We start from the raw sequence: 25,336 nt of genomic DNA on the forward strand, positions 1-25,336 counted from the left end.
TGTTTACGTATTAACAGCACAAAAACGATTAGCCTACATGCAGTTAAACAAGAATACACTTTAAAACCTTAAAAATACCTTATTTAATCATTTAGTTTATTTACAGTGAGACACAAAATGCGTTTTCTCCAATAGAACAATAATACACCAAAACCCAACATAAATTCACAAAAGACATCAATTTTATTATACTTGATATAATCCAAATCTTTAGAATCCATACGTTTGCAAGAAAGAGATCCAAATTCAGCCTTATCCAGTGAGTGATCTCTTCATCTCCATTTCACAGGCTATCACAGCAGCGCAGTCCGTAACTGTCAAATCCCGCGCTCGTGATGAATTCAAATTCAAAAATTACACCCTCAAGAAGCGTTACGACATGTTTTATGGCAGTGATATCAAACGCTTATTGGCTCTCGCCTGTTCGTCCATGTTCGTCACAGATTGCGACATGCCGTATTTCAGTCGGTAAACTACATTTGAAATGGAGAAGCGCGCGCGCCTTCAAACAGAGCGAAGCCGGATTAACATTTTCATGGATTAATAACTTAAATTCTGCTCTGTAGCCTATCTCATTCAAAACTATTATATACTGAAAGAGAGGACTGTGACTGCAACACATCGTCATGTGAACGACTTTTGGTACCGGTTTTTGACATTTTCGCAATAAATAAATGATTGTGATTACACGTTTTTTGTTTTTCTTCATAATTGTAGCCTATGTAGTTTTCTATCTTTGAAAATTACGTATTAATACTATGTATTAATGAGACCAGGCTGGAAAGTTTTAGTTAAGTTGCAGAACACACATGGTAAAAGTTTGTGATTTCAAAAATGTTTAAGCAGTAGCAAAGGATGTGGTAAGAGTCTGGTAATACAATAGAAATAAACAAGGCTTCCTTTTACAGTACAGTTGCTCTTTACTTACTGAGTAAATTGTCATGTTTTCCTTGGTAACGTTGCGGGACATACGAGGTAAAAAATTCTGACTATATGGAAAAGGGAACGATCAGGTTATATGGTACAATTCCGGTAATACCATGGAAATAAACAAGGCTTCATTTTACAGTACAGTTGCACTTTACTAAATAAACTTCACTGCACTTTTAGTAAATTGTAAAAACATCTGCAAGAACATACCCAGTATTTAAGATGTGCCATGACATTAGGGAAAACTGTTCCTGCGGGGTAGTTACCAGGTAAGTGTAAGGTAAATTATTTGATAAACCCTCTATAAATGGGTGTAGCAATGAACAACAGCTATGTAAGACAAGGTCATTTATTGGAAACTACCGTCTTAATTTCAAGATAGTAATAAATAAACATGGACTGTTACCAACATAACCCTAGGATAACTACACATCTAACTTGAATTGATGGGTAATACCGGAGGTGTTTCTAAAAATTGGCTGCCTACATTCTGAGGAAGTACACAATTAAATCTGAGTTATTACCAACCTAAACAGGTAACAAGTACATAGTACTTTGTTGAGTTGATATTTAACAGTGGTGTTTTTTCCCTGGTAGTTTCTCTGTAATTGCATACTAATCACCTTAAGTAATTACACACTAAAATACTATAATTTACCATATGCTTACCAGGTAAATACTTAGTAATTAGTTTGTAGTTTCTCTGCATTTACATACTTGTTACCTGTGGTAATTACCAATAACCAACTATAACTTACCATATATTTACCCGGTAAATACCTAGTAATTAGTTTGTAGTTTCTCTGCATTTACATTCTTGTTACCTGTACAGAGCGGAACAAAGCGCTTATGCGTATCCCGTGCGCAGAATGATGCGCCTGAAGCAACATGGAGTCACAGCGCTTCGCATTGAAAACCTCAAAGCAAAAAGGGAAGAGATTTGATGGGTAGTTCCGATATTATATGAATGCAATTGTTTATTGAGCCTTTTATTTTTAACAGTTTAAAGTTTTCAGTTACTGTGCGCATGAACAGAGCCGATCAGCCCTATATGTGTCAAAGCGCATCAACTAAAGTTTACAACATCGATGAGAAACCCAGATGGGCAGTGCATCTTTTGGTCTTTCTGTTCTTCTGTCTTGCTTACAACACCGGCCACTTCCAGGGATGTGTTCTGTGACTTTGTGCCTGACAAAAAAAGTGAGAGTGAAATACAACTATTTATTACATTTGATAAACGGCAAAGGGCAACGGTGCTTGTTTATAAACTGCAGCTCGGAAAAGATAACCGTGTTGCGTGTTAGTATGCGTTCATATGCGCGTGCACAAAATAAAGTCCTGAAAAGTTAAGCCAAAGTGTCTCGATCACCCCCGGTGGCTGGTCCCAGTATAGGTCATAAACCCAGAATCTCGATCGCCCCCCGGTGGCTGGTCCCAGTATAGGTCATAAACCCATAGTCTCGATCGCCCCCCAGTGGCTGGTCCCAGTATAGGTCATAAACCCAGAGTCTTGATTGCCCCTCAGTGGCTGGTCCCAGTATAGGTCATAAACCCTCGCTGTCTGTCTCGCTGCCTGCTGTGAGTTTGTATGCTTCGGTGCTGTGAGCTCCGTCTTAGCCTCGTATTTCTTTCTGTTTTGAACCATCATTTACTATCATTTCTAATTGTTTATACTACTAAATACAGCTTACCCAACATCTCAGATTAACCTGACATCGCTAGCTTCCGTTATTATTAGTAGGGGTGGGAATTGGCAAAAATGTGACGATTTGATAGTACTGCGATATTTGGGCCACGATTCAATATTATTACAGCTGTCTTCTAGCCAGGTTTCACTTAGAAGCATAAAATCCAGGTTGTTTGTGGTTAAGTCATTGACTAGAAGTGATTTATTTTTAAGTGAGCGGATGTTTAAAAGTGCTAACTTAACAGTCTTACTTTTTGTCCCAGCAGCAATCTTAGTTTGACGTGTAATAGGCACCAGATTAGTTTGGTTTGCTGTACGGCTATTGAAGGCCTTAGACTTTCTATCTTGTAATAGAACAGCAAAAGAGAAAGATACAGGCACACTGGGTTCCCACTTGTTCTGTAAACATTTGAGAAAGTTACTATTATCATAGCGGGGACCCAACACATATTACTGAGAGCTGGTATCAGTTGTTTTTGGTTCACCTCGAGCAGATGGAGGAGGGTGTGGGCCCTGGCGTTGTGGCAGAGGCCGAAGAGCTCTCACAGAAGGAGGGGGAGGGCGAGCTCGGCACGCAGGCTTTGGTGGTTGCGGTGCCTGCCATTTTTGCAGCAAAAGAGTGGGATAGTTTGGTTCCAGCATACACCAGTTCTTCCATTTTCTGTGAGAAGCACAGAAGTGGAGATGCTGGAGAGAGGGATAAAGTGTCTGGTGAGAGGGGCTGTTGCTCTGGTGTTATCGGAGGCTGTAGTATGCTGTCCTGGCTTCCCTGGCTGTTTTCCAGGAAGTCGTCCTTGGGTGCTGAATCTTGGAGCAGTTATAATATGTCTGTCTGTGGTGAGCTCTGTGGGCAGGGCTCAGCTGAGATTGTGTCCGTGAGCAGAGGTTGTTGTGGCGGAGTGGTGTTATCATTGTCCTTGTGTGATATGTCAACCGCATGTCCTGAAGTGAAGTCCTGTAGTCATTCATACTGTTTCCAGGTGTGTGTGTGCCGTTCAGATTGAGTGGCACACACTACAGAAGGATGATTGAGGGAGAAGTAGATATTATCCTTTAGTACTCTTGAACCAAGTTTGTTTGGGTGGTGGCCATCCTGATGAAACAGTTGTCTCTGACTCCAGAAAAGATTGAAGTTGTCAATGAAGTTCACTCCTTTTATATTGCAGTTTTTTTGCAGCCATGAATTAAGCCCAAGCAACCGTGAAAACCTGTTTGTTCCTCTTGCTGGGAGTGGTCCACTGATGAATGTCTGAACTTTCAGTCTTTTAAGTGTTTCAAAAAGTTAATTGAAATCCTTCCTAAGGAGTTCTGACTGCTCTTTATGAATATCATTCTTCCCCACATGAATGATGAGTCGATTTGCAGTCTTATGTTTCATCAGAATGTTCTGAAGTTCCCTGTTTACATCAGAAGTTGTTGCTTGTGGAAGGCAGCACGTAGTTGTATCCCTGCTGCTAATGTTTCTGATTGAGTCCCCCACTATCAGAGTCCTGGGCTCGGCTGCGCTCTCAGCTGAGTGCCGCTGTCTGCTCGACCTTGAGTGCCAGTTAGCATCAGGGTTAGCTACTGGCCCATTCAGTCTGTGTTCGATCACATTCATCACGTTTGGGGATTCCTCATTTACATTCATTAGTTCTTCAAATCTGTTCTCAAGATGTATTATAGGCGGTGGTAGGAGACCAGTGTTTGCAATCCTTGTCAGAGCTGTATCTGGGGTAGAGGTTGCTACTGCGGCCATATGTGATGCTTGTGACAATCTGATGTCTCGAGTGCCTTTGGGTCTCGCTCCCTGTTTGTGCCATCGATTTGTAAGTCGATCGGCTTGTTTCTCTACCTGTCGAGGAGCACTAGTTTCATGGGACTCACCGGCTGACGAAGCTCTGTTGTGTGTTCCGTCTGGTTTGGTGTTCCCGTAAGTAACTTTGTTTCAAGAACTGCAATCCTTTGTAAAAGTCTGTGGCAGTGTAGAATTTAAAATAATCCAAGATATTTTAAATAAACAAAGATATTTGCTTGACTGTTTTTCTACCCCCTCTTTCTACCACAATGACCATTTGGAGTTCCTAAAGGCACAGAGGGGCTGATAGTGATCTAGGCTTGCAGGCCAAATGTTTGTACTTTGGGGGTCGATGAATTGTCACACCTTTAGTACAGTGGTGGGAGTGTAATTATCTGATTGGTCAGTTTGAATGTCTCACATTTGGGTTAAAGTCACATGGTCAAGGAAAGGATAAAACAAGATTGTAACTGTTGCTCTGTCTCTTTGATGCTCTGGCTATCTTCTTCTCTGGGTCCCTTTCTTGGGGGCTCCTCTTTTCTTTGTCTCTCTTTATCTCTCTCTCTCTCTCTTTCTCAGGTAACATTTTTAATATATGCTGGGTACAATTAATAATATAAGTTATCATCATCTCATACATATATTTTGTAACTATTTTAAGTGTAACCATAACCATAATTTGTCATTAACCCTCTGAGGTCGACAAACGCGCGGGCGCGTTTTGCCGGATTTTCTCCACATTGTAGCACTATAAACTTAAATTACTCCATCATTTATGGTCATACAGAAAAAAGAAATATAAAAAAGAATCTGTGATATTTCTCCTTTTGTATGTGTCCACTTACAATCAAATCAAAACATTGTGCTTTTGTAAAATAAAGAAAATAAACAGGGTGTGCGTTCTGCCTCTCTGTCGCGGTGAACTTTTTTTTCTTGAGCACGTCTATAAACTGAAACAAAACTCAGCGAATACTTGTCACACATTTATGAGCCATATACCTTTATAAACATTTAAGTGTGTACTTTTAAATAATCGGATTCAAAACGAAAACAAATATTCTCTGTTTACGTAATTTGTATAAAACCAACAAGATATCCAGCTTCTCAAACGCTTGCTCATTACAGTTAATTTGGCCACGCCTACTCGCGCAAAAGATATTCACATGCAAATCTCCACATGGAACGCGAACGCGCTCGTTACCTCAACAACAAAACACTTCACTTCACTTTTCGTCGAGTTTGAAAGACGTGCCTGAGCTTACATTGGATTTAGGCTACCTCAGAAGAAGAAGAACGCGATCTGAAGACAAGAAAGATAAGGTAAGAAATTCTTACATAGCCTAGTTTGTTATTGTTGCATAAATGTCACGTTGCAGTTGAACTGTTTCTAGATATATGGGGAATATTATAATATTTAGACCCGTGTTTACTGTGTTTGTGGATATCTGCTCAAACATAGATATGTTTATGGTAACCATAATGTTTTATATTTGAGCGTGATCGCGTTTGAATGTATCATATTTTGCAAGCGATCGCGTTTGAATGTATCATATTTTGGATGAAAGCAAAACGCACCAAACGGCTTCATGTTTTTATTATTATCTCATTTCATATCATCATAACGGATGGAAACATTTGAAGTAACATGATAATCAATATATTTTTCTCTAGCTTAGTTGTTACTGAAATCTTTTGGAAGATTTATAGGCTGCTATAGGTTATTTATTGTTATTATTATTTTATCCGCACTGCGCATATACCTTATGCCTACAAGGCACAACAAACCTGGTGTTCATTATATTATATATCGTTGGAAACGTGTGTGTGTGTGTGTGTATTCTGTGAATTTTAAAAAGGAATTTTAAAAAGCAATTTTAACCAGAAAAATCTAATATTTATTTCCAAAATCGTGCAGGCTTTTCTCTTGATATCAGTATGTTCACTTTTTTTTTTCAGGTCCCAGATGCCACTGAGGACTTCAACATTCACATGAGTCTCAGTACGTGAACATGGTAAAGTGAAAATCTTGGAAATGAAAGGTATGTACAGTGTTTTTAGGAATGGCACAAAGGTCTCTGTCTTTGAAGTGCTTTTTTGGCATTTGTTGTGTATCTTTGGATTATGTTGTGTTGTAAATAAATCCAAACAATTTAAAAGCCATTCTTTTTTAAATCTCCTCATTTACAGTATTGTGCAAAGTTGCTCAAAATGATAGGGGCCTGATAGCTCCTAATAGGGCCGTTAGGGGAGGTTCTTTGTCTTTCTCAGGTGAGAAAAGCTTACATATTAATGAGCTCTCGCATAAGGCTTTTTCACACAAAACACGTCGTAAAAATTTTAAATCAATATATTGTCTTATCTGAATGAGCAGTCAGGGTGATTTTCACATAGTTTTGCAGCAAATATTCTAGGCTACGTCATACAATTTTCAAAAGTCTTGTGAAGAAATAATCAGTATGGGTTTCATGGCCTTATTTCAGTGAGAATTTTTTTTTGTATTTTCAAAAACCACGCATAAATGTCATTATCTCAAAACTACAAACTTTTACATACATGCTGTTGATATATTATTGTAGCAGAGTTTGTGCTGAATACAGTGTAATTAGACTTTAGCCATGAAAATGTCACAAGTAACAAATATAACCAGAAATGTCAGAGCATGTCAGAACACCTCCAGGGCCCAGAAAACAGCTCAGACCTCAGAGGGTTAAACCTTTTCAATTGCAACTAATGTACTAACTAGTTTTGATTTGGTATTGACTTTGAAGTGCTACATATTGCAATACAATATCGTCACTATCTATAGCAACGCTCTCCCACAAATATTAAGCTATTGTAACTGCACTTATTTCCGTCGTTGGTATAAGTGGCAGTGGGTGGTATAGACAAGAAATGTGCAGTTTTCTACCATCTTGCCAATAACGTTTCTTTAGTCATTCGGCAGTTCTTGCAGCTTAAACCACTGCAGGAATTCCACCCTTACAGCAGTTAGTGCAGCAAGTAGATTGTTGAACCAGAAGAGGCATTTTATCTCTTATCCTTATGTAGGCAGTTGTGTTTTCCTTTCCCCGGAATGTAAGCTGGTCAGGTAAAAGAATTCTGCGTTTTTATAGTAATCCAAACTTTGTCGATTGAGCACTGTGCTGATTTGCTGAAGTTAAAATTAGGTGATAAAAGGAGATAAAATATAATATATATAGAATATAAAATAAGCGATAGAGCAAAGCGCGGAGCAGTAAGCAAGAGCGTCCGAACAGTAGCTGAGCAGGAAGTGGAGTCCTCATCCACAGCACAACTATAACGATAATGATACAGAGGAACAATATTGTTGGAATCACTTTCAGAAAGATTTTTTTCCAGGTGATGATCGATAAAAACATCAGCCAATTAGAATCCATTCTGCTTGTAAGAGCTCCAGTATGGACCTTATGCACCAGAGAAACAAGGGCGCCGCCATCTTTAGAATATTGTCTTTGAACTTCCGTTTATGCCGTCGCTCTGTATATTCCTATGGCATTGCTGTCCAGGAGTAATTAGCTTCTGAAGTGGATTTACTTAATATAAAGTTAACAAAAGTTAACGAGAATTATCATGAGGATTGTAATGTTTAAACCAGATGTCTTAACAAATGTCAGTAGACCGGGAAGATTTTAAAACGAGCCGTTCATTCATAAATACGCAAGATCGCTGTGAAAATAAAACCGGAAGTCAAAAGACAATGAGCGCAGCGCTGAAAAGGGGCGGGGCTACATAAGGTCTATAAAAGCGGCAGATGACAAACCTGAACGTTATCATCTGTTGGTGTGGATCGTTATAGTCATTGCTATATTTACTGCTATTGTTACTGCTATTTGCGTTATTTAGGCTGCTAGGGGACAAATAGGCGCTTCGTGGACAAGAGGAAGACTACGGTGAAGAGTAGGCAGTTAGGTGGACAAATAGGCCACTCGTGGGACGAGAGGAAGACTACGGTGAAGAGTAGGCAGTTAGGGGATGTTTAGGCGCTCTGTGGACGAATTGATGAAGAATAGGCAGTTAGGGGGACAAATAGGCTACTTGCGGGACGAGCAGAAGACTACGGCGAAGATTAGGCAGTTAGGGGACGTTTAGGTGCTCTGTGGATATGAGGAAGAGTAGGCGGTTAGGGGGACCTCGTAGGGGTTTCGTGGACCCCCCCTCAGCACAGCTCAAGATTGCCCCCGGAGGCATCCCCACAGCAACTATAGGCCAATTTGGGGTCCTAGTCGTTGTTTAGGGGAAAACACCCCACTTGCCATCCAAATAAGCACGAAAGTGGCGTCAAATTGAGGCGTACGGTCCATTGCACCACCTATGTGTCATATGCCAACTTATTTGAATTGGGAAATGTCACCAAACAGCCTACGTGTCCTAGCCTTTAATTAGGGTACCTGACGGCCACGTACAACCTAAATGACAACCCGTGGACGGAATTTCCTAAGCGCTGCGCGATGGCCCCCCAAAACTTTTTTGGGGCCGAACAAACGCCTCTGGTTTGATGGGGCCTCTCCAATGAGTCAGGGGTCAGTGGTCCCATCTTCCTAGACCCTCCAGCAGCCCCACAACAAGGCCTAATTAGCCTAAAAATGTTTTTTCCCTGGCCCTGTCAGATAAGTCACAGATTGGATACAGTTGGTGAAGTCCCGTCTGTAACTTATTTGACAGGGTGGCTGTCTATGGGCAATACATTAATGGGTCATATTTCATAATTACAGTGTTTTTATGAGGCAAAAACTACTGCAACACACTGATGTACATTACAGATAATAATTATACATTATTAAACTAAAATTGAACTGTCCACGGACTGCTTACAGGGGTCCTGTCAAATAAGTTACAGATGGGATCCAGTTGGTGAAATCCCACCTGTAACTTATTTGACAGGGTCCCTGTAGGCTATCTGTGGACAATACATCAATGGGTCATATTTCATAATTACAGTGGTTTTGTGAAGCAAAACCTACTGTACACCAAACAGGGGCCACACATCAACTCACTGATGTACATTACAGCTATTGATTATGCATAATTAGCCTCACCTGTATTTTTCCAACAACTCACCCGTATATTCCCACCCAGCCATATCTCGGGGCCTGGTGGCTATGATTTAAGCAATAAAACATTTATAATTATGAAATATGACCTTTTAATGCACTGACCACGAACAGCCTAAAGAGGTCCCATCAAATAAGTTACAGGTGGGCCCTTCTTGTCATGTAGGCTTCTAGGGGACAAATAGGCGCTTCGTGGACGTCTGTTACTGTTATAAAAAACTGATTTGTGAGCTTTAGAGGAACTAAAGAGGTGTGTTCGACATCGGCTGCGGCTGGATTTAACCGATCGGCGAGAGTAGCTGCGTGCACTTTCTGGTTCCCGTAGTGACCGCTCACATGGTGTTTGCATACTTTACCACAGCTGAAGTGAAATAAATGCAATATTTGCCAAATAATACACAGATGTTTCAGAGACATTTTCATTCAATACTTTATGTACTGCTTCATACAGCGTCTGGAGTCTACGTTTTTTAATCAGTTTTAATTTGATAAACATGGCACAATATAACATCGCAACGACATGAAAAGAGTGTTTACTGTTATAAAAAAACTGATTTGTGAGCTTTAGAGGAACTAAAGGTGTTCTAATAAACACGAAACACACGTGATCGTTGTCATGCGGTGAATCCGGCCAATCGTGGAACAGCTGTGTCGTCATCAGCCCAAGGGCAGCCCAGTGCAGCCGCTCTTGAGAAGCTGCGCTGGCTGAGTTCTCCGGCTACTCTCGAATCGCTCTTGCGGTACTTTGATGGCATACGTCACAGTCACGTGGCGTCGGCGCTGTATCAAGTCGGACAAAATTTCTAACCGGCATGCACTGCTTCAAGTCAGCCGCCGATCGGTCTGCGCAGAGCTGCATGAAGCCGAACAAACCTATAGGCGCTTTGTGGACGTGCATTTGACACCATTGACCACAACATTCTTTTAAATAGACTAGAAAACTATGTTGGCATTAGTGGAATTGCACTAGCATGGTTTAAATCATACTTATCTGACCGTTATCAGTTTGTAGCAGTAAATGAAGAGATGTCTTATCGATCACAAGTTCAGTATGGCGTACCACAGGAGATATCATTAGGAAACATGTAATTAGCTTTCACTGTTATTCTGACGATACTCTTGATGAAATTAACGGAATGCATAACTGATGGGCTCATAATTTCCTACTTCTAAATTCTGAAAAAACAGAGATTCTAATTATTGGACAAAAAACTCCCACACGTAATAACCTAGAATACTGTCTAACACTTGATGGCTGCTTTGTTAAGTCTTCGTCGTCGGTTAGGAACCTGGGTGTGCTCTTTGATACCAATCTTTCATTTGAAAGTCATGTGTCTAGTATCTGCATTTTTCCATCTTAAAAATATATCTAAATTACTCCATATGCTCTCATTGACAAATGCGGAACAATTAGTTAATGCGTTCATGACCTCAAGGCTAGATTATTGTAATGATCTACTGATCAGTCCAGAAAGGTGGCATTCCAGGTTTCTCTGGGTGCTTGGAACATACGGGCATCCTCAACCAGCTGATCTGGGAGGCCAAGGAGAGCAAAGGAAACGGTTGTCTGGCTCGACTTGGCTAACGCATACGGTTCAATCCCGCATGGCCTTATCAACACAGCTATTGAACACTACCATATCCCCCACAACACCAGGGGTATAATTAACAGCTACTTTGGAGGATTCAAACTACGGATCAAAACTGCCCACTTCACAACCCAGTGGCAGGACCTTGAAAAGGGAATCGTGACAGGCTGCACCATCTCCCCCATCCTGTTTGTCATGGGAATGAACCTGCTCATAAGAGCTGCAGGAAAGGAATCCAGAGGGCCATCAATGGAGTCTGGCACCCGCCAACCTCCAATAAGAGGCTTTATGGATGACCTTACCATAACAACTTCAACCCATGTGCAAGCAAGATGGATCCTGAAGGCTCTTGATGACGTGGCAACATGGGCTCGGATGAAGTTCAAACCAAGGAAATCAAGAAGTATGGTGATCAGAAGTGGGAAAGTGACCAACAAGTTCCAGTTGCGAGTACAGGGGGAGACGATACCATCAATTGAGGAAAACCCAATTAAGTGCCTAGGGAAATGGTACGACGCATCCCTGACCGACAGATGCAACGTTTCCAGGACAGAGGCGCAGGTCTAGGGCGGTCGAACTTGGAGCACAAGGTGCCTGGACAAAGTGGGATCTCCCACATCTCCTTCCTACTCCATTCAGTGTACGACACTCTTCCATCACCAACAAACCTCCACAGATGGGGAATGAGGGAGGACCCATTGTGTAGGCTATGTGGAGGGAGGGGAACAATGGCGCACATACTGGCAGGATGCAAAACAGCTCTTAGCCAAGGAAGATACAGGTGGCGCCATGACAAGGTTCTTAGTGCACTGGCGGACATCTTGGAGCGGGAGAGGCAGTTAAAGCGCCAGACCAGTATAAGGCCGGCGACGTCCATTCAGTTCATCAGAGAAGGGGAGAAACCACCAGCCCCTAAGAAGACAAAAAAGAGCCTCTTGCAAGCAGCACAATCCTGGGAGATGAGGGTGGACCTGGGAAGAAAACTAGTCTTCCCCCAGGTTGTGCAAACACCGCTGAGGCCGGACGTGGTCTTATGGTCTGAGGAGGCAAGGAAGATAATCTTGATTGAACTGACGGTCCCGTGGGAAGACGGATGTGAGGAGGCCTATGAGCGGAAAGCCACTAAGTATCAGGACCTCGTTGAGCAGTGCAGGGCCAAAGGGTGGCAGACCTGGCTATTCCCGGTTGAGGTTGGGTGTAGGGGTTTCCCGGCGCAGTCTGTGTGGAAGACACTCACAGCTCTGGGTACAGCAGGAAGGGAGAGGAAGGCAGCTGTCCGTAGGTTGGGTGAGGCAGCAGAAAGAGCGTCTTGCTGGCTCTGGAGTAGGAGGGAGGAGTTGAGCTGGGGGCCAGGAGGAGGTGGGCACTGACTGGCCACTACTGCCGACCCGCCAACTGGAGGTTGTTGTGGTTCAGGGTTGAAACACCCCGTGAAAGTTGGACGCCACCTGACGACATCTTCTCCTAGCTAAAAGCTTCAGTCACGCACTACAGTCAGTGACTGAGTTAGACAGCATCAGTATAGATGTATCTAATAGTACTGGGTGGTTGCCCTGCACGCTTAATAAACAAACTACAGGGTGGGCCATTTATATGGATACACCGTAATAACATGGGAATGGTTGGTGATATTAAAGTCCTGTTTGTGGCACATTAGTATATGTGAGGGGGAAAACTCCTCAAGATGGGTGGTGTGTACTAATATATACTAATGTGCCACAAACAGGACTTTAATATCACCAACCATTCCCATGTTATTACGGTGTATCCATATAAATGGCCCACCCTGTACAGCTAGTTCAAAACGCAACAGCTTGAGTTCTTACCAGAACCAGGAAGTATGACCATATTAGCCCGGTTCTGTCAACACTGCACTGGCTGCCTATTAAACATTGCTTAAATTATACGCTTATCTCTGTAAAGCTGCTTTGAAACAATCTACATTGTTAAAAGCGCTATATAAATGAAGATGAATTGACTTGATAAACCCAGAATCTCGATCGCCCCCCGGTGGCTCGTCCCAGTATAGGTCATAAACCCAGAGTCTCGATCACCCCCCGGTGACTGGTCTCAGTATAGGTCATAAACCCAGAGTCTCGATCACCCCCCGGTGGCTGGTCCCAGTATTGGTCATAAACCCAGAATCTCGATCGCCCCCCCGGTGGCTGGTCCCAGTATAGGTCAAACCCAGAGTCTCGATCACCCCCCGGTGGCTGGTCCCAGTATAGGTCATAAACCCAGAGTCTCGATCGCCACCCGGTGGCTGGTCCCAGTGTAGGTCATAACCCCAGAGTCTCGATCGCCCCCCAGTGGCTGGTCCCAGTATAGGTCATAAACCCAGAGTCTCAATCGCCCCCCGGTGGCTCAATCGCTCAATCGCCCCTCGGTCTCAATCGCCCCCCGGTGGTTTTTCTCATCGATGTTGTAAACTTTAGTTGATGCGCTTTGACACATATAGGGCTGATCGGCTCTGTTCACGCGCACAGTAACTGAAAATTTTAAACTGTTAAATGAAAAGGCTCAATAAACTATTGCATTCATATAATACCGGAACTACGCATCAAATCTCTTATACTAGTCCCAGTATAGCTCATAAACCGTGCCTCCCCATGAAGTCTAATGAACGCGATGGAAACTAAACAATCAAATTACTCTTCAAAAAACATTTTTTCAAAGATGTTTTCTGTCATTTTAGGTAATTTTTATCACGCTGATTTAAGTTTGTGTTTTTTTATTTTTTATCTTAGTTAAAGAAAAGTTGACGGTTCTTTATAATGTTTTTTTGTAGCTTTTGTGAGGCTTAAAAATAACACAGAATAGTATACGCACAATATCGGATTTGGATACCGATAGTATCGGATCGGCGCATCTCTATTCGAAACTGCTAAGTATTTAACCCTTTAGACGCCGGAGGTTTTTTCCTAAACCGTTCGATTTTGACATCTTAATTTCAAAAGTCAATATATCTTAAAAGTGATAAAAGATTTTCTGTAAATTAGAGAAATATTAAGGATGACCCAAAGTTTATGTAGGGATTACATTTTCCCATCTAATTTGCATATTATGACGTCATATGGTGGCGGCGATCTTGGATTATAGAATTTTCATGAAAAGTCACATTTAAATGATAAAATGCAGCACTTCTTTCCCCCCAAAATGTCCCTCAACTTCTGTATGCTATATTGCACAATACTGAATTCTCAGGTAAATAGTAAGTAGTAAACAAACTATGTAAATCATTACTAATAAATGGTAGAAACAAACCGAATGCATGTAGCGGTTGGCCTTTTGCTGTAGAGATTTTCCATTTACTACATACACTAGGCACTCTTCATTTCATGTATGGGGCACATATATATTATTCATATGACACACAAAGCCGGCATTAGCTTGCGATAGACTATGCATAATAGCCCCTCTGCCCCATGTCACACACCAGATCTGCCTCGCACGCGCGCCGAGTGTGCACAGCTCGGACTACTGTCATTGTCATTGCGACTCCCCACCCTGCCTCCACGTTACCCCCTAACTGTCCTATGAATACTTCGACCCCGGGAAACATTGTTCCCACCACTGACATTGGGCAAAGGTTTCACCGTTTGTGCTTGGTGTAGGGCTACTTTCACTTTCAGAATCACCGTCATCATCAGAGTCCGCGAATAGAAGACCCAACACTTCATTGCGGGAAAGCTTTATTGATGCCATTAGATGATAATAATAATAATAATAATAATAATAATAATGTAACGTAAATGACTCTGGGTAAATGCGAATTAGCTCAAGGATATAGGGAATTTTGGAAATATTAATAATCATAACTCATGGTCATAATTCATAAATCGCATATACATTTACTTTATCAATTATCGGTATTTACCTCTTGGCTGGCCTGGTCTCTTTTATCAATCAGTCACTTGTCCAGCAAATGTATGTAAGATAGCTTATCACAGTTCAGCCAGGGTATTACCGTATTTACAAACTCCAAGAAAGTTTTATCTTCTGGCCACGAACATCAAACTTTCTGAGTTTATGAATTAAAAACTACTCAAGGTAGTCTATAATATCGAGCTTGTAGCTTAATTAGATCTTTTCATTTCATTGACTTCATAAAAGTGGGTTTTCAAACACAGAGACAGTTAAAAGTATAAATGGACTTTAATAAATGTAAAAAAAAAAAAAAAACTAGAGAGATTATATGAGCTACAAATATAAACGTACGTAAAAATGCAAACAATAAAACAAACAAACATTTAACCAAACAAGAACATAAGAAATAACGTGATCAGAATGAATGACACCAAATCAGAAAAATAACAAATATTACATTACGAAATATCTCCATCCTGAGCCTGTTTGTGCACTTCCTGCTTTTCCCTGCTTGAGAATTCCGGTCCAATGAATGGACGACCTTAGCACACGTGTGGTTTTGTTTACACATTTTGGTTCACTTGCAAAAAGAGCAGTGTGAAAGCGAACCGTACCAAACAAAAAAAATCAACATTCTATTTGGTCCGGACCAAAGCAAGTGAACTATCGGACTTTCCTGGTGTGAATACACCCTTAGTAAGCTTAGCAACGAATATTTTTTTTAGAAGAAATGTGCTTAGAAAACACGGAGAGTCCGAATTTGTTAATTCAGAACAAACGAACGAATGATTCATAGCCCATATATGCTACAATAATCTAATGCAAATACTCGCTGACGTTGACAATATTGCTCTGATAAAATGGCTCACTCGCACACTAGTTCCGCTTTTGTTCGCACTGATTCAATGCGCTCTAGCTCGAAGATTTTGTATTGAAACATGACTTTTTTTTTAGTCTGGGATGAAGTATGACATGTCTGCAATCTAGTGGAGGGGAGGTCTAACGAAATTTGACACCCTATTTGACAAAATCGGCCGTTTTATTCAGTGCCGCATCTTGTCGAGTAAACTCGACCGTGGCGCCTAGAGGGTTAATTTTATTTGTGTACACTCAAAACAGAATGGCTTTATACCGTCACAGTTTTTTCTTTTCTTTTGTTAATCTATTAATTATTTAAGTCAAATATATTTAGCATATTTATTCTTTTTATACAGGCCTTTAGACTATGACTTTATGAAAACAAATTATTATTTTTATTTTATTTAAAATGTAACTCCATTCTCCTTAAATCATTCTGGCGACCCAGGGTTTGGAAACCTGTGCTCTAGGGAACTGAGTTTGGCTCCCCTAGTATAAGTGAACCTCAGGGAATATATTAAAACAATGTAAAAACTCCATGTCATGACCCCTGTAAAGTTGTAAGATGCATTATTAAAGCCCATGTTGCAGGTTAACCACCACTGTCGATTAATGGGTACATAAATCACTCAAGATATGTATATCATTTTTAAAATGTCTCAAAAATGGTCTTAAAGACCAGTTTTTTACGTTTTTGGTATTAACAGGTTTTTTTTCGCAATTCGGTGATGACGTCACGTTGGGGAGAAGTGGAGGAAAGGTAGCCTCAGCCTAGTATTATGGTGCGTTCAAGCCATCTTGTATAGATCGTATTTACGAGTTGAACGCACTTGAACGCCACTACAATGTCGTAAATACTTAATTAAATGCATGGTCCGAGGAGAATGAGTGGAGAGTTGGTGAAGTGTCCTGGTGAGTTGCTATCATTTAGCAACGCAGCAATGAGCACTGGAGCTAGTCTACGAGCAGCAGTGCACAATAACGACACATATTTTTTTTACTGTCTTTGAATAGCACCGAGTGAAAAATCAACGTTTTCTTTATATCTAAGCAGTGATCATGACGTTAGTTCAGATAAGTACCGGTAACCTTTGTCATAGTGTCGTAGTACTGGTAAACTTTGTCTTTGTCATCTAGAAATAGAAGGCATCATGCTAGCTATATGGGCGTTTCTAAGCGTTTATCTCTTCCTCCGGTGAAAATGTTTTTGCAAATGTAGCCGCCGCGTGTCTGTCGCTGTGTTTGGCAGGTGCTTGTGTGGGCGCCGGCGGTGCCGTCCCATGGAAACTGCGTTGGAAAGCTTGTGCTGTAAGCTAGGTATTAGGGAAGTGAGTGCGTTTTGGTCGCTGGTCGAGGAGCTCACCCCGCGACCAGATGTGACGTGCCTCACTCAGCATCCAGAGTTTTTACACCAGCAAACACACAGTAGTTCACCATTGTCAATCTACCTACTATATATTTCTATATATTTATCTATCTAGCTGCTAGTTATCTATGCTAACGTTATGCTATCTGGCTGTCTGCCTATCTCTCTCTATACTAGCCTATCTATCTATCTGTCTGTCTGTCTATCTATATATCTAGTCTATATATCTATCTATATCTATGCACTTGTCTATTTATCTACAATCTGCGCTATCTGAATACTCTCGTCTGCTACTCGTCTCTCTAGTCACTCTCAATGCTCTCAAGGCAGGCTTTGGTTAATTCTCTCCCCAACGTGACGTAATGCAATGCATTGTGGGGGAAAGGAGAGTCGTTGCAAACTGCTGTAAGATAGTACCTACTTTTTCGTATTATATTCCGTTTTGTGATACCCAACAACATAAAATACAATGGATAAAAGTTTAAATGTTTATTACCAACAAGTAAATTGCACAAATTCGTTGAAAAATTAACCCTGCAACACGGCCTTTAAAAAGGATTCTTTAGCTATTAATGATTAAAGACTCACAGAGCTTTTCTGCAGTTGATCACAGCTGGTACCAGTCTTCTTCTCCCCTCAGCTGATGTGTTGTATTTCATGGTGTTCAGTTCATCCAGCACCTCCTCTGAGATCTGAAGCATGTAGGAGATTGTTGAGCATTGAGACGGAGAGAGTTTCTCCTCTGAGTGTTTGTCTGATTTCACAAACTCCTGAATCTCTCTGGACAGAGTCTGATCTTTCACTTCCAGAAGACAGAGGAACAGATTGATGGATTGATCAGCTGAGAGATACACCTCAAAATCATCATCATCATCATCATCGTCGTTGTCGTCATCATCATCATCATCTTTGATCTTCTCTTTAATGTACTGTGTGATTCTCCTGATGCTCTCTGAGCTGTTCTCTGTATGTGTCAGTAGATCCTGTAAGAGTCTCTGATTGGACTCCAGTGAGACGCCCAGCAGGAACCGCAGGAACAGATCCAGCCGTCCATTCTCACTCCTGAGGGCTTCATCTACTGCTGATGTTAGTAGATCATACAGAGAGACTTCATCAGACCTGAATACATCCAGAAGCTGCAGAGAGAGTTCATCAGACCTGAATTCATCCAGAAGCTGCAGTGGTTCCTTGTTCTTCATTAAATAGCAGTAAAACGCATAGAAAGCACCGAGAAACTCCTGAACGCTCAGATGAATGAAGCTGTAGACTTTGCTCTGATGAATCACAGATTCCTCCTTAAAGATCTCAGTGCAAATCCCAGAATGCACTGAGGCGTCAGTGATGTCTATGCCGCTCTCAATCAGGTCCTCCTCATAGAACATCACATTGCCCTTCATCAGCTGATGGAAAGCCACTCCAGCAAGTTTCACAATCACTTCTCTGTTGGACTGCAGGAGTTTCTCTGGATCTCTCTCTTCATACTTCTGATTCCTCATGTTGATCTGAATCAGCAGGAAGTGGATGTACATTTCAGTCAGAGTTTGAGGGATTTCTGCACTCAGATCTTCTTCCAGGAGCTTCTGAAGCACAGTGGAGGAGATCCAGCAGAAAACGGGTATGTGGCACATGATGTGGAGGCTTCTTGCTCTTCTGATGTGCGAGATGATTCTGCTGGCTTGATGCTCGTCACTGATTCTCTTCCTGAAATATTCCTCCTTCTGAGGCTCATTGAATCCCTGAATCTCTGTCAGACGGTGGATGTATTTGGAGGGGATCTGATTGGCTGCTGCTGGTCTGGAGGTGATCCAGATGAGAGCCGAGGGAAGCAGATCTCCTTTCATGAGCTTTGACATCAACACACCCACTGATGAAGTCTCAGTCACATCAGAAACTTCCTGAGCGTCTGAAAACATCAGTGTGATTCTGCTTTCGTCCAGACCATCAAAGATGAACACAACTTTACACTCCTCATAAATCTTTGAGTCCAGATCTTGAAGTTCAGGATGAAAGTGCAGCAGAAGTCTGTGAAGACTGTACTGATGATCTCGGATCAAGTTCAGCTCTCGAAATGGAAGCACAAACATGAAATCTACATCCTGATTGTCTTTTCCCTCGGCCCAGTCCAGAATGAACTTCTGCACAGAGACGGTTTTCCCGATTCCAGCGATGCCTTTAGTGAGAACAGTCTTGATCTGCTCTTTCTCCTGGCGTCCTGGTTCAGGAGAGGCTTTAAAGATGTCATTGCAGTAGATTGGAGTGTCTTGTGAGTGTTGTGTTCTGGCTGTTTTCTCCATCTGTAAAACCTCATGTTCTTCATTCACTCCTCCTCTCTCTCCCTCTATGATGTAGAGCTGTGTGTAGATCCTGTTCAGGAGGGTTTCATTCTCTTGGAGTTTCAGTCCCTCAAATAATCTCTCATACTTGTTCTTCATGCTGGCTTTGTGTCTGTGTTTGACTCTCTGTAGTTCATCATTCACTGGTTGAGGAGAATCCTGGTCTCCAGTCTGATCATCTCTATAAACTCTGCTGAGATTTAAAATGAAAAATAACAAATTAAAATCTAAATCTACACAATCTTGTCCATCTTGTATTTTCTGTACAATTAATGCATTTCATTTCAGATCCTGAGAAAACACAAATAAATAACTTTTCCTGTCTGCGATTTCATTCATTTTAAGCAGGGCTGCAATAACTAATTGATAAAATTGATAATAATAGAAAATGAAAATAGTGAATTTGATTATGGATTAGTCGCATCTGCACACTGTGCACAGAAACCATTAGCCAGTCACGTCGTTTTACATAAGTGAATAGTGGTGGGGGAAAAAAATCTATTCTGTTCAGTATCGCGATATTTTGCGCACGCAATTATATCGATACAGTAGCGCAAAGTATTGCAATATTTAATTATAAAATGATCTGTTTTACTTTCGGGTTATAGGGCTGTGACGGTGGGAGTTTTTTACCACTGCGGTGGTAACGGGCCTATATAGAGAGAAATGCACACTTCATACGGATTACATAAGCAGAGAGTAGGCTAGTCTGTTTCTTTTCGTTTTGAATTGTTTAGTTTAAAAGTAGACAATTCAAGCTTTCTATATGGAATAACTCTTGGAATATTGTTAAATTCGCTGATAATCGGGTGAACAGAATTCAAAGCCGATAAGCTTAAAGTTATGGGTTCACGCATAACTCTCTCATTCATCATGAATCCAAACTTTTCCATGGCTGCAAATGTAACATTTAATTGCTAACCTATTATTTCTTTTGTAAACAAAGCTTTGTGCTTTGATGATAATTAGAGATGCACCGATTGATCGGCTGGTGACCGGAATTGGCCAATTTTCACGTGATCGGCCATAACCAGCGATCGGCCGGTCAGTCTGACATATGCCGATTTTATGCCAGTCAAATGCACTCGGGCGCCGCATGATTAACCTTTTGAGCGGTACGGCCTCATATATGGGATTTTTATTTCTGTGCCCCTGAGAGTACGGTGCCACATTTAGCATGTTCAGTGACGTCGCATCCCTGCCAGATTCAAACTGTGCTTTCGCGCGTTGGCTGGCGCTGAGCCAGAGTCGGACGCGTTCAGCGCTGTCATATATCACAACTAAGCAGTGTTTTCAACCTCATAATGTTTATTTTAGATTTCAGATAATTAAATACACATAAGCACGAGTAAAACAATACATTTGAAGTTTGTAAAATACACACTGATGTCTGTGGAAGCAGCAATAACAATCTATTCAAATATAATTTGCCGACATGTGTTATTCATATCAGACAAACATAGTGGAAGTAACTATAAAGTTTACACTATTCTTCTCAGTTCACCGGCCACTTGCATTTATTTCGGAAGAAACTGATGAATTCATGTGCTGTAAATCCGACTGACAGGACAACATTGTGGCGCCCATCTCATGTTATAGATCAAGACACACTCACTCACACGTATTTGAGAATCGGAATATCAGATAGGCTAGTTGATGACATGGTAAGCAAGTTTGTAAATATTTGGAAAATAAAAGCGACACATCTGTCATACAGTATTATTGTGGCTGCAGTGTATCGCGTGACGCGTCGCCATGGAAATATTAAAGGGAACGTTCGCCTTGAAAAAACTCACTCTGGGGGTGGGGGGTGGGGGTGTCAGTTAGAATATATTAAACTTACGCGTGAAAGAGTTAAAGAAAAGATCGAAAATAAATATTTGTGTGTTCTGTAAAGTGGTTAGAAAAAAATTAAATCGGAATCGGCAGGTCAAACTCAATGAAAAATCGGAAATCGGAATCGGCCTAAAAAAATGTAATCGGTGCATCTCTAGTCGTAATATTCACATAAAATAGCATTCACATAAAAAAAAGAAGTGTTTTGGCGGACCACCCGCCAGTGCTACTCAGCCATGGTGGTGCGGTTGTCAAGTTTATACTATTATGTCTGCTTTATGTTACTCTATTGTATTTAACAATATTTAACAATGTATTTATATTTAGAGATAGAGATAATTACGTCCTGGCCTGTAATAAGGTCTATCCTGAATGTTCAAGGACAAAGTTTTTGCACTACCCTTCTAAGTTTTTGCACTTCAGTTACTGTGTATAAGATGTGAACATTATCTAGAATTAAATCTTCTTATTTTCCTCATTTTTTGTAATGCCTTTGAATAATATGGGGGACATGAATCGCAATACGTCGCAGAATCGAATCGCAATACGTTAAGAATCGCAATAATATTGAATCGTGGCCCAAATATCGCAATACTATCGAATTGTCACATTTTTGCCAAATCCCACCCCTATAAGTGAATAACTAATTTCTATGGATAAAATGCATATGGAAATTAGCGGCGGACACAGAGTGATCTTCTGTGGGAAAGGTGCAGGACTCAAGTTGTCTGAAACATGAAATTTTTTTATGTTTTTAAGCTCTTCAAACAAAAGCATTAGCGTTTACCGCGGCTAGCACTGTTGTGCTCTGACAGTGTCATGTTAATAATGGCAAGGAAGCAATGTGCAAGTAAAACTCCTCTTTATTGACAAATTGTAGAAATAGATGAAGACACGACCAGAACTCAGGAACAGGAACAAAGCACACAACTGGACGCCAACCGGGATCAGGAACCACACACAAGAAACACCAAACAACGATCTGACAAATAGAGGACAAAACGGTGAGTATAAAAAGGTATCGTGGATGAGCTGCAGCTGGTGTCTGAGAGTGAGACCGGCTGATCGCTGATTAGCGCCGATGGGCTGGTCACGCCCCTTACTCACACACCCACGCACGTATAACAACAAAGACACGAGACAAGAAGGAAACAGTGAATTCATGAACCGTGACAGACAGATGAGTGTGCTGTTTATTACCTTAGAGATGTGTTTTTCTCAGCGCATAACTTACATTTTACAGCTACATCTTAATCTGTAAATGTTAGAAAGGATTTCCAACATTAGCGTATTTCCATTTGGCATAAACCGACATGAACAAGTGGAGATGTAAATAAACATGCATTTGGAATAAACTATTGTCTGAATAAAATATACATTTTAATATATTTTATATTTATATATATTTATATATTTTCTAAAATATTTTATATTATAAATTAAGTGTAGTTTTAAAGTTCTACATGTAACACAAGTAATCATATTTTTATGAAAGCAGGGATACTGTTGGAATAGCCTATTAATGCAATATAATTACTGTGTTCAGAGTGAATGTGTGTTTCTCATAGCCTACCTTATGCTTTTGTTTATGTTTATTATCATTTTTAATTTTGTCATTTCAACTTCTGCTTTTAGTGGTAAGCAATCAGATGTTTTTTGTTTGGGAATGCAATGTTTGTATTTTAACCTTTTTTTGCACATATAAAGTACAGCACAGCGTACAGAGATTCATTCACTTTGTTTTCATAGTCTTTATATTACACAATGTTTGGAGGACAACATTGGGCAGGATGTGGAACCATTTTTATTTTATTTATTATGGATTTAAATTAAATTTGACTAAAAATATTACATGTTTAAGAATTCATATTCATTCTATATTTGGGATTGTTCATCTGATTCATTGAAAAAAAGAAAAAAAGAATAATTCCATTATAAAAGTAATCATTAGTTGCAGCCCTACTGCAAATCTCATCTCTCTGTGTGAATTCAGTGTGTTTGTGACTCCCATTAAACAGTCAATTCACCACTACAGGTTTACACTCACCTGGGGTCAGAGGTCACTGCTTCATCAATGGGGTCAGAGGTCACTGCTTTATCACTGGGGTCAGAGGTCAATGCTTTATCACTGAGGGCAGAGGTCACTGCTTTATCACTGAGGTCAGAGGTCACTGCTTCACTGGGGTCAGAGGTCACTGCTTTATCACTGAGGTCAGAGCTCACTGCTTCATCACTGAGGTCAGAGGTCACTGGTTCATCACTGAGGTCAGAGGTCACTGGTTCATCACTGGGGTCAGAGGTCACTGGTTCATCACTGAGGTCAGAGGTCACTGGTTCATCACTGGGGTCAGAGGTCACTGCTTTATCACTGGGGTCAGAGGTCACTGCTTTATCACTGAGGTCAGAGGTCACTGCTTTATCACTGAGGAAAGGAGGAGGAGTCATTGATCTGCCAATCTTCACAGACACACCGCTGGGATCTGGAGATGAAGATCTCTTCCTCTTCACTCTGTTCTCCATAATGAGAAACTGACTTCAGAAACTGTGCATGGAAAAACAGAACAAATCATACAGAACATTTAGATTATTCCAGTACAGTAAAATCAAATCTCAATACTACACACACAATGACATTTCTGTGCGTTCAGACTGTGTAGCTGCAGCAGATTGTGGAGTTGTAAAGTGACGTCACTGACAGCAGTTTATATCACACTAACTGATCTTAACATTGATGAATAACTCTCTGAACGCTTCAACATTATGGAACAGACTCAAGACAAAATGATACGAGTGAGAAACTGGTTTATTGAAACAAGTAGTGGTGAGTAGTCAAATGTGTCTTATGCGGTAACAGTGATGCACATTAAATTATGATGTAATTTTTTAATTATCACATTCAACAGTTATGGATCTCAACTACTTAATAAAATAGACTGAGAGGCCGAATGTTTTGGGCAGATGCCGTGATGACCAACTTCCCAGCGGCAAAAGAGTTCGACTTGAGAAATGCAATTGGAGAGCATTTTAAACAAGCACCAGGGAGAGCAGGGGGTGGGCGGTTATAGAATAAAACCAATTAATCATTTATTCACTGTTGAGAGTTAAGAGAATAAATAACCCAAACTTTACAGTTATGCAAGTTATACCTAGCTATACTTGTTTAAAATATTTTATTTTGTCATTCTTTATATTTTAATTGTCTTAAGTAGGCCTAAATTTCCAATATTTTTTATTATAATCTTTATATATTTTTTATTGCATTTCTAATATTTTATTTTCATAATTGTAATTGTATAATTAATAAGTGTCATAATTCTATATTTTTTCATTTGTTATTATCTTAAGTTGTTAATTTTTATATTGTTCTTAATAAAAGTTTTTTTTGGATGGATGGATGGATTGTATGTGTGTTATATTTGAGTAAACAGAATGCGGTCTAATTGACGTCTAGTCTATTCTTGGGCTACGTTTAGACGTCTATAAAATTTTCAGTGACAGCCCAAAATTAGCCTTGTTTTAGCCTAGACATCAGGGCTGTGTTTAGACGGCTATTAGACGTCTTTTAAATGCAAAATTGCCTACTAGGGAGTGAGAAACTGGTTTATTGAAACAAGTAGTGGTGAGTACCAGTAGGTGACGATAATGGTGAATGTCTTTGAATAATGAGGATGAGGTACACCGACAGTTTATGGTGCTTTTGCAGAAGATGAAGGAGGTCGTGGATGCTGTGGTGAGAGATCGCTGGAGTACACACGGAGAACGGAGAGAGGAAAGTAGCTGGATGATGACTAGAACCAGGAGGACGAAGGAGACTTGGATACACAGGACGGTAGACGATCACACTTAAACATCAACCGTTGAAAATTAAGAGAGACAGGGAAGTGAGTCCTTACTCAAATGAGACCAGACGAAGTGACTGTGTAAGGTGAGTGCTTTTATGCTGACTGTGATGAGGAGATGATGTGCAGCTGACAGCGATCTCTGTGACTGGGAAGAGCATGCAGGAGAGGGCCAGGGAGGA

General features: G+C 40.7%; 1 protein-coding gene across 2 annotated transcripts in view; it reads right to left on the reverse strand.

The window, feature by feature from the left end:
• Positions 1 to 25,336, reverse strand: part of LOC311077432 (NACHT, LRR and PYD domains-containing protein 1 homolog) — a 146,277-nt gene that overhangs the window by 32,193 nt on the left and 88,748 nt on the right. The window contains exons 3-5 of one of the 2 annotated variants that reach the window (XM_084105885.1): positions 23,363 to 23,710; positions 18,305 to 19,672; positions 17,735 to 18,265 (exon numbers count right to left, since the gene is read on the reverse strand). In XM_084105885.1, coding sequence (XP_083962011.1) covers positions 17,735 to 18,265; positions 18,305 to 19,672; positions 23,363 to 23,710 — 2,247 coding nt within the window. Of the gene's footprint in view, positions 1 to 17,734; positions 18,266 to 18,304; positions 19,673 to 23,362; positions 23,858 to 25,336 lie in introns of both variants that reach the window. The other variant, XM_084105886.1, reaches the window with a different exon arrangement.

This window comes from Abramis brama (assembly GCF_963993115.1).
Source record: "Abramis brama genome assembly, chromosome: 2".
Lineage (NCBI taxonomy): Eukaryota > Metazoa > Chordata > Actinopteri > Cypriniformes > Leuciscidae > Abramis > Abramis brama.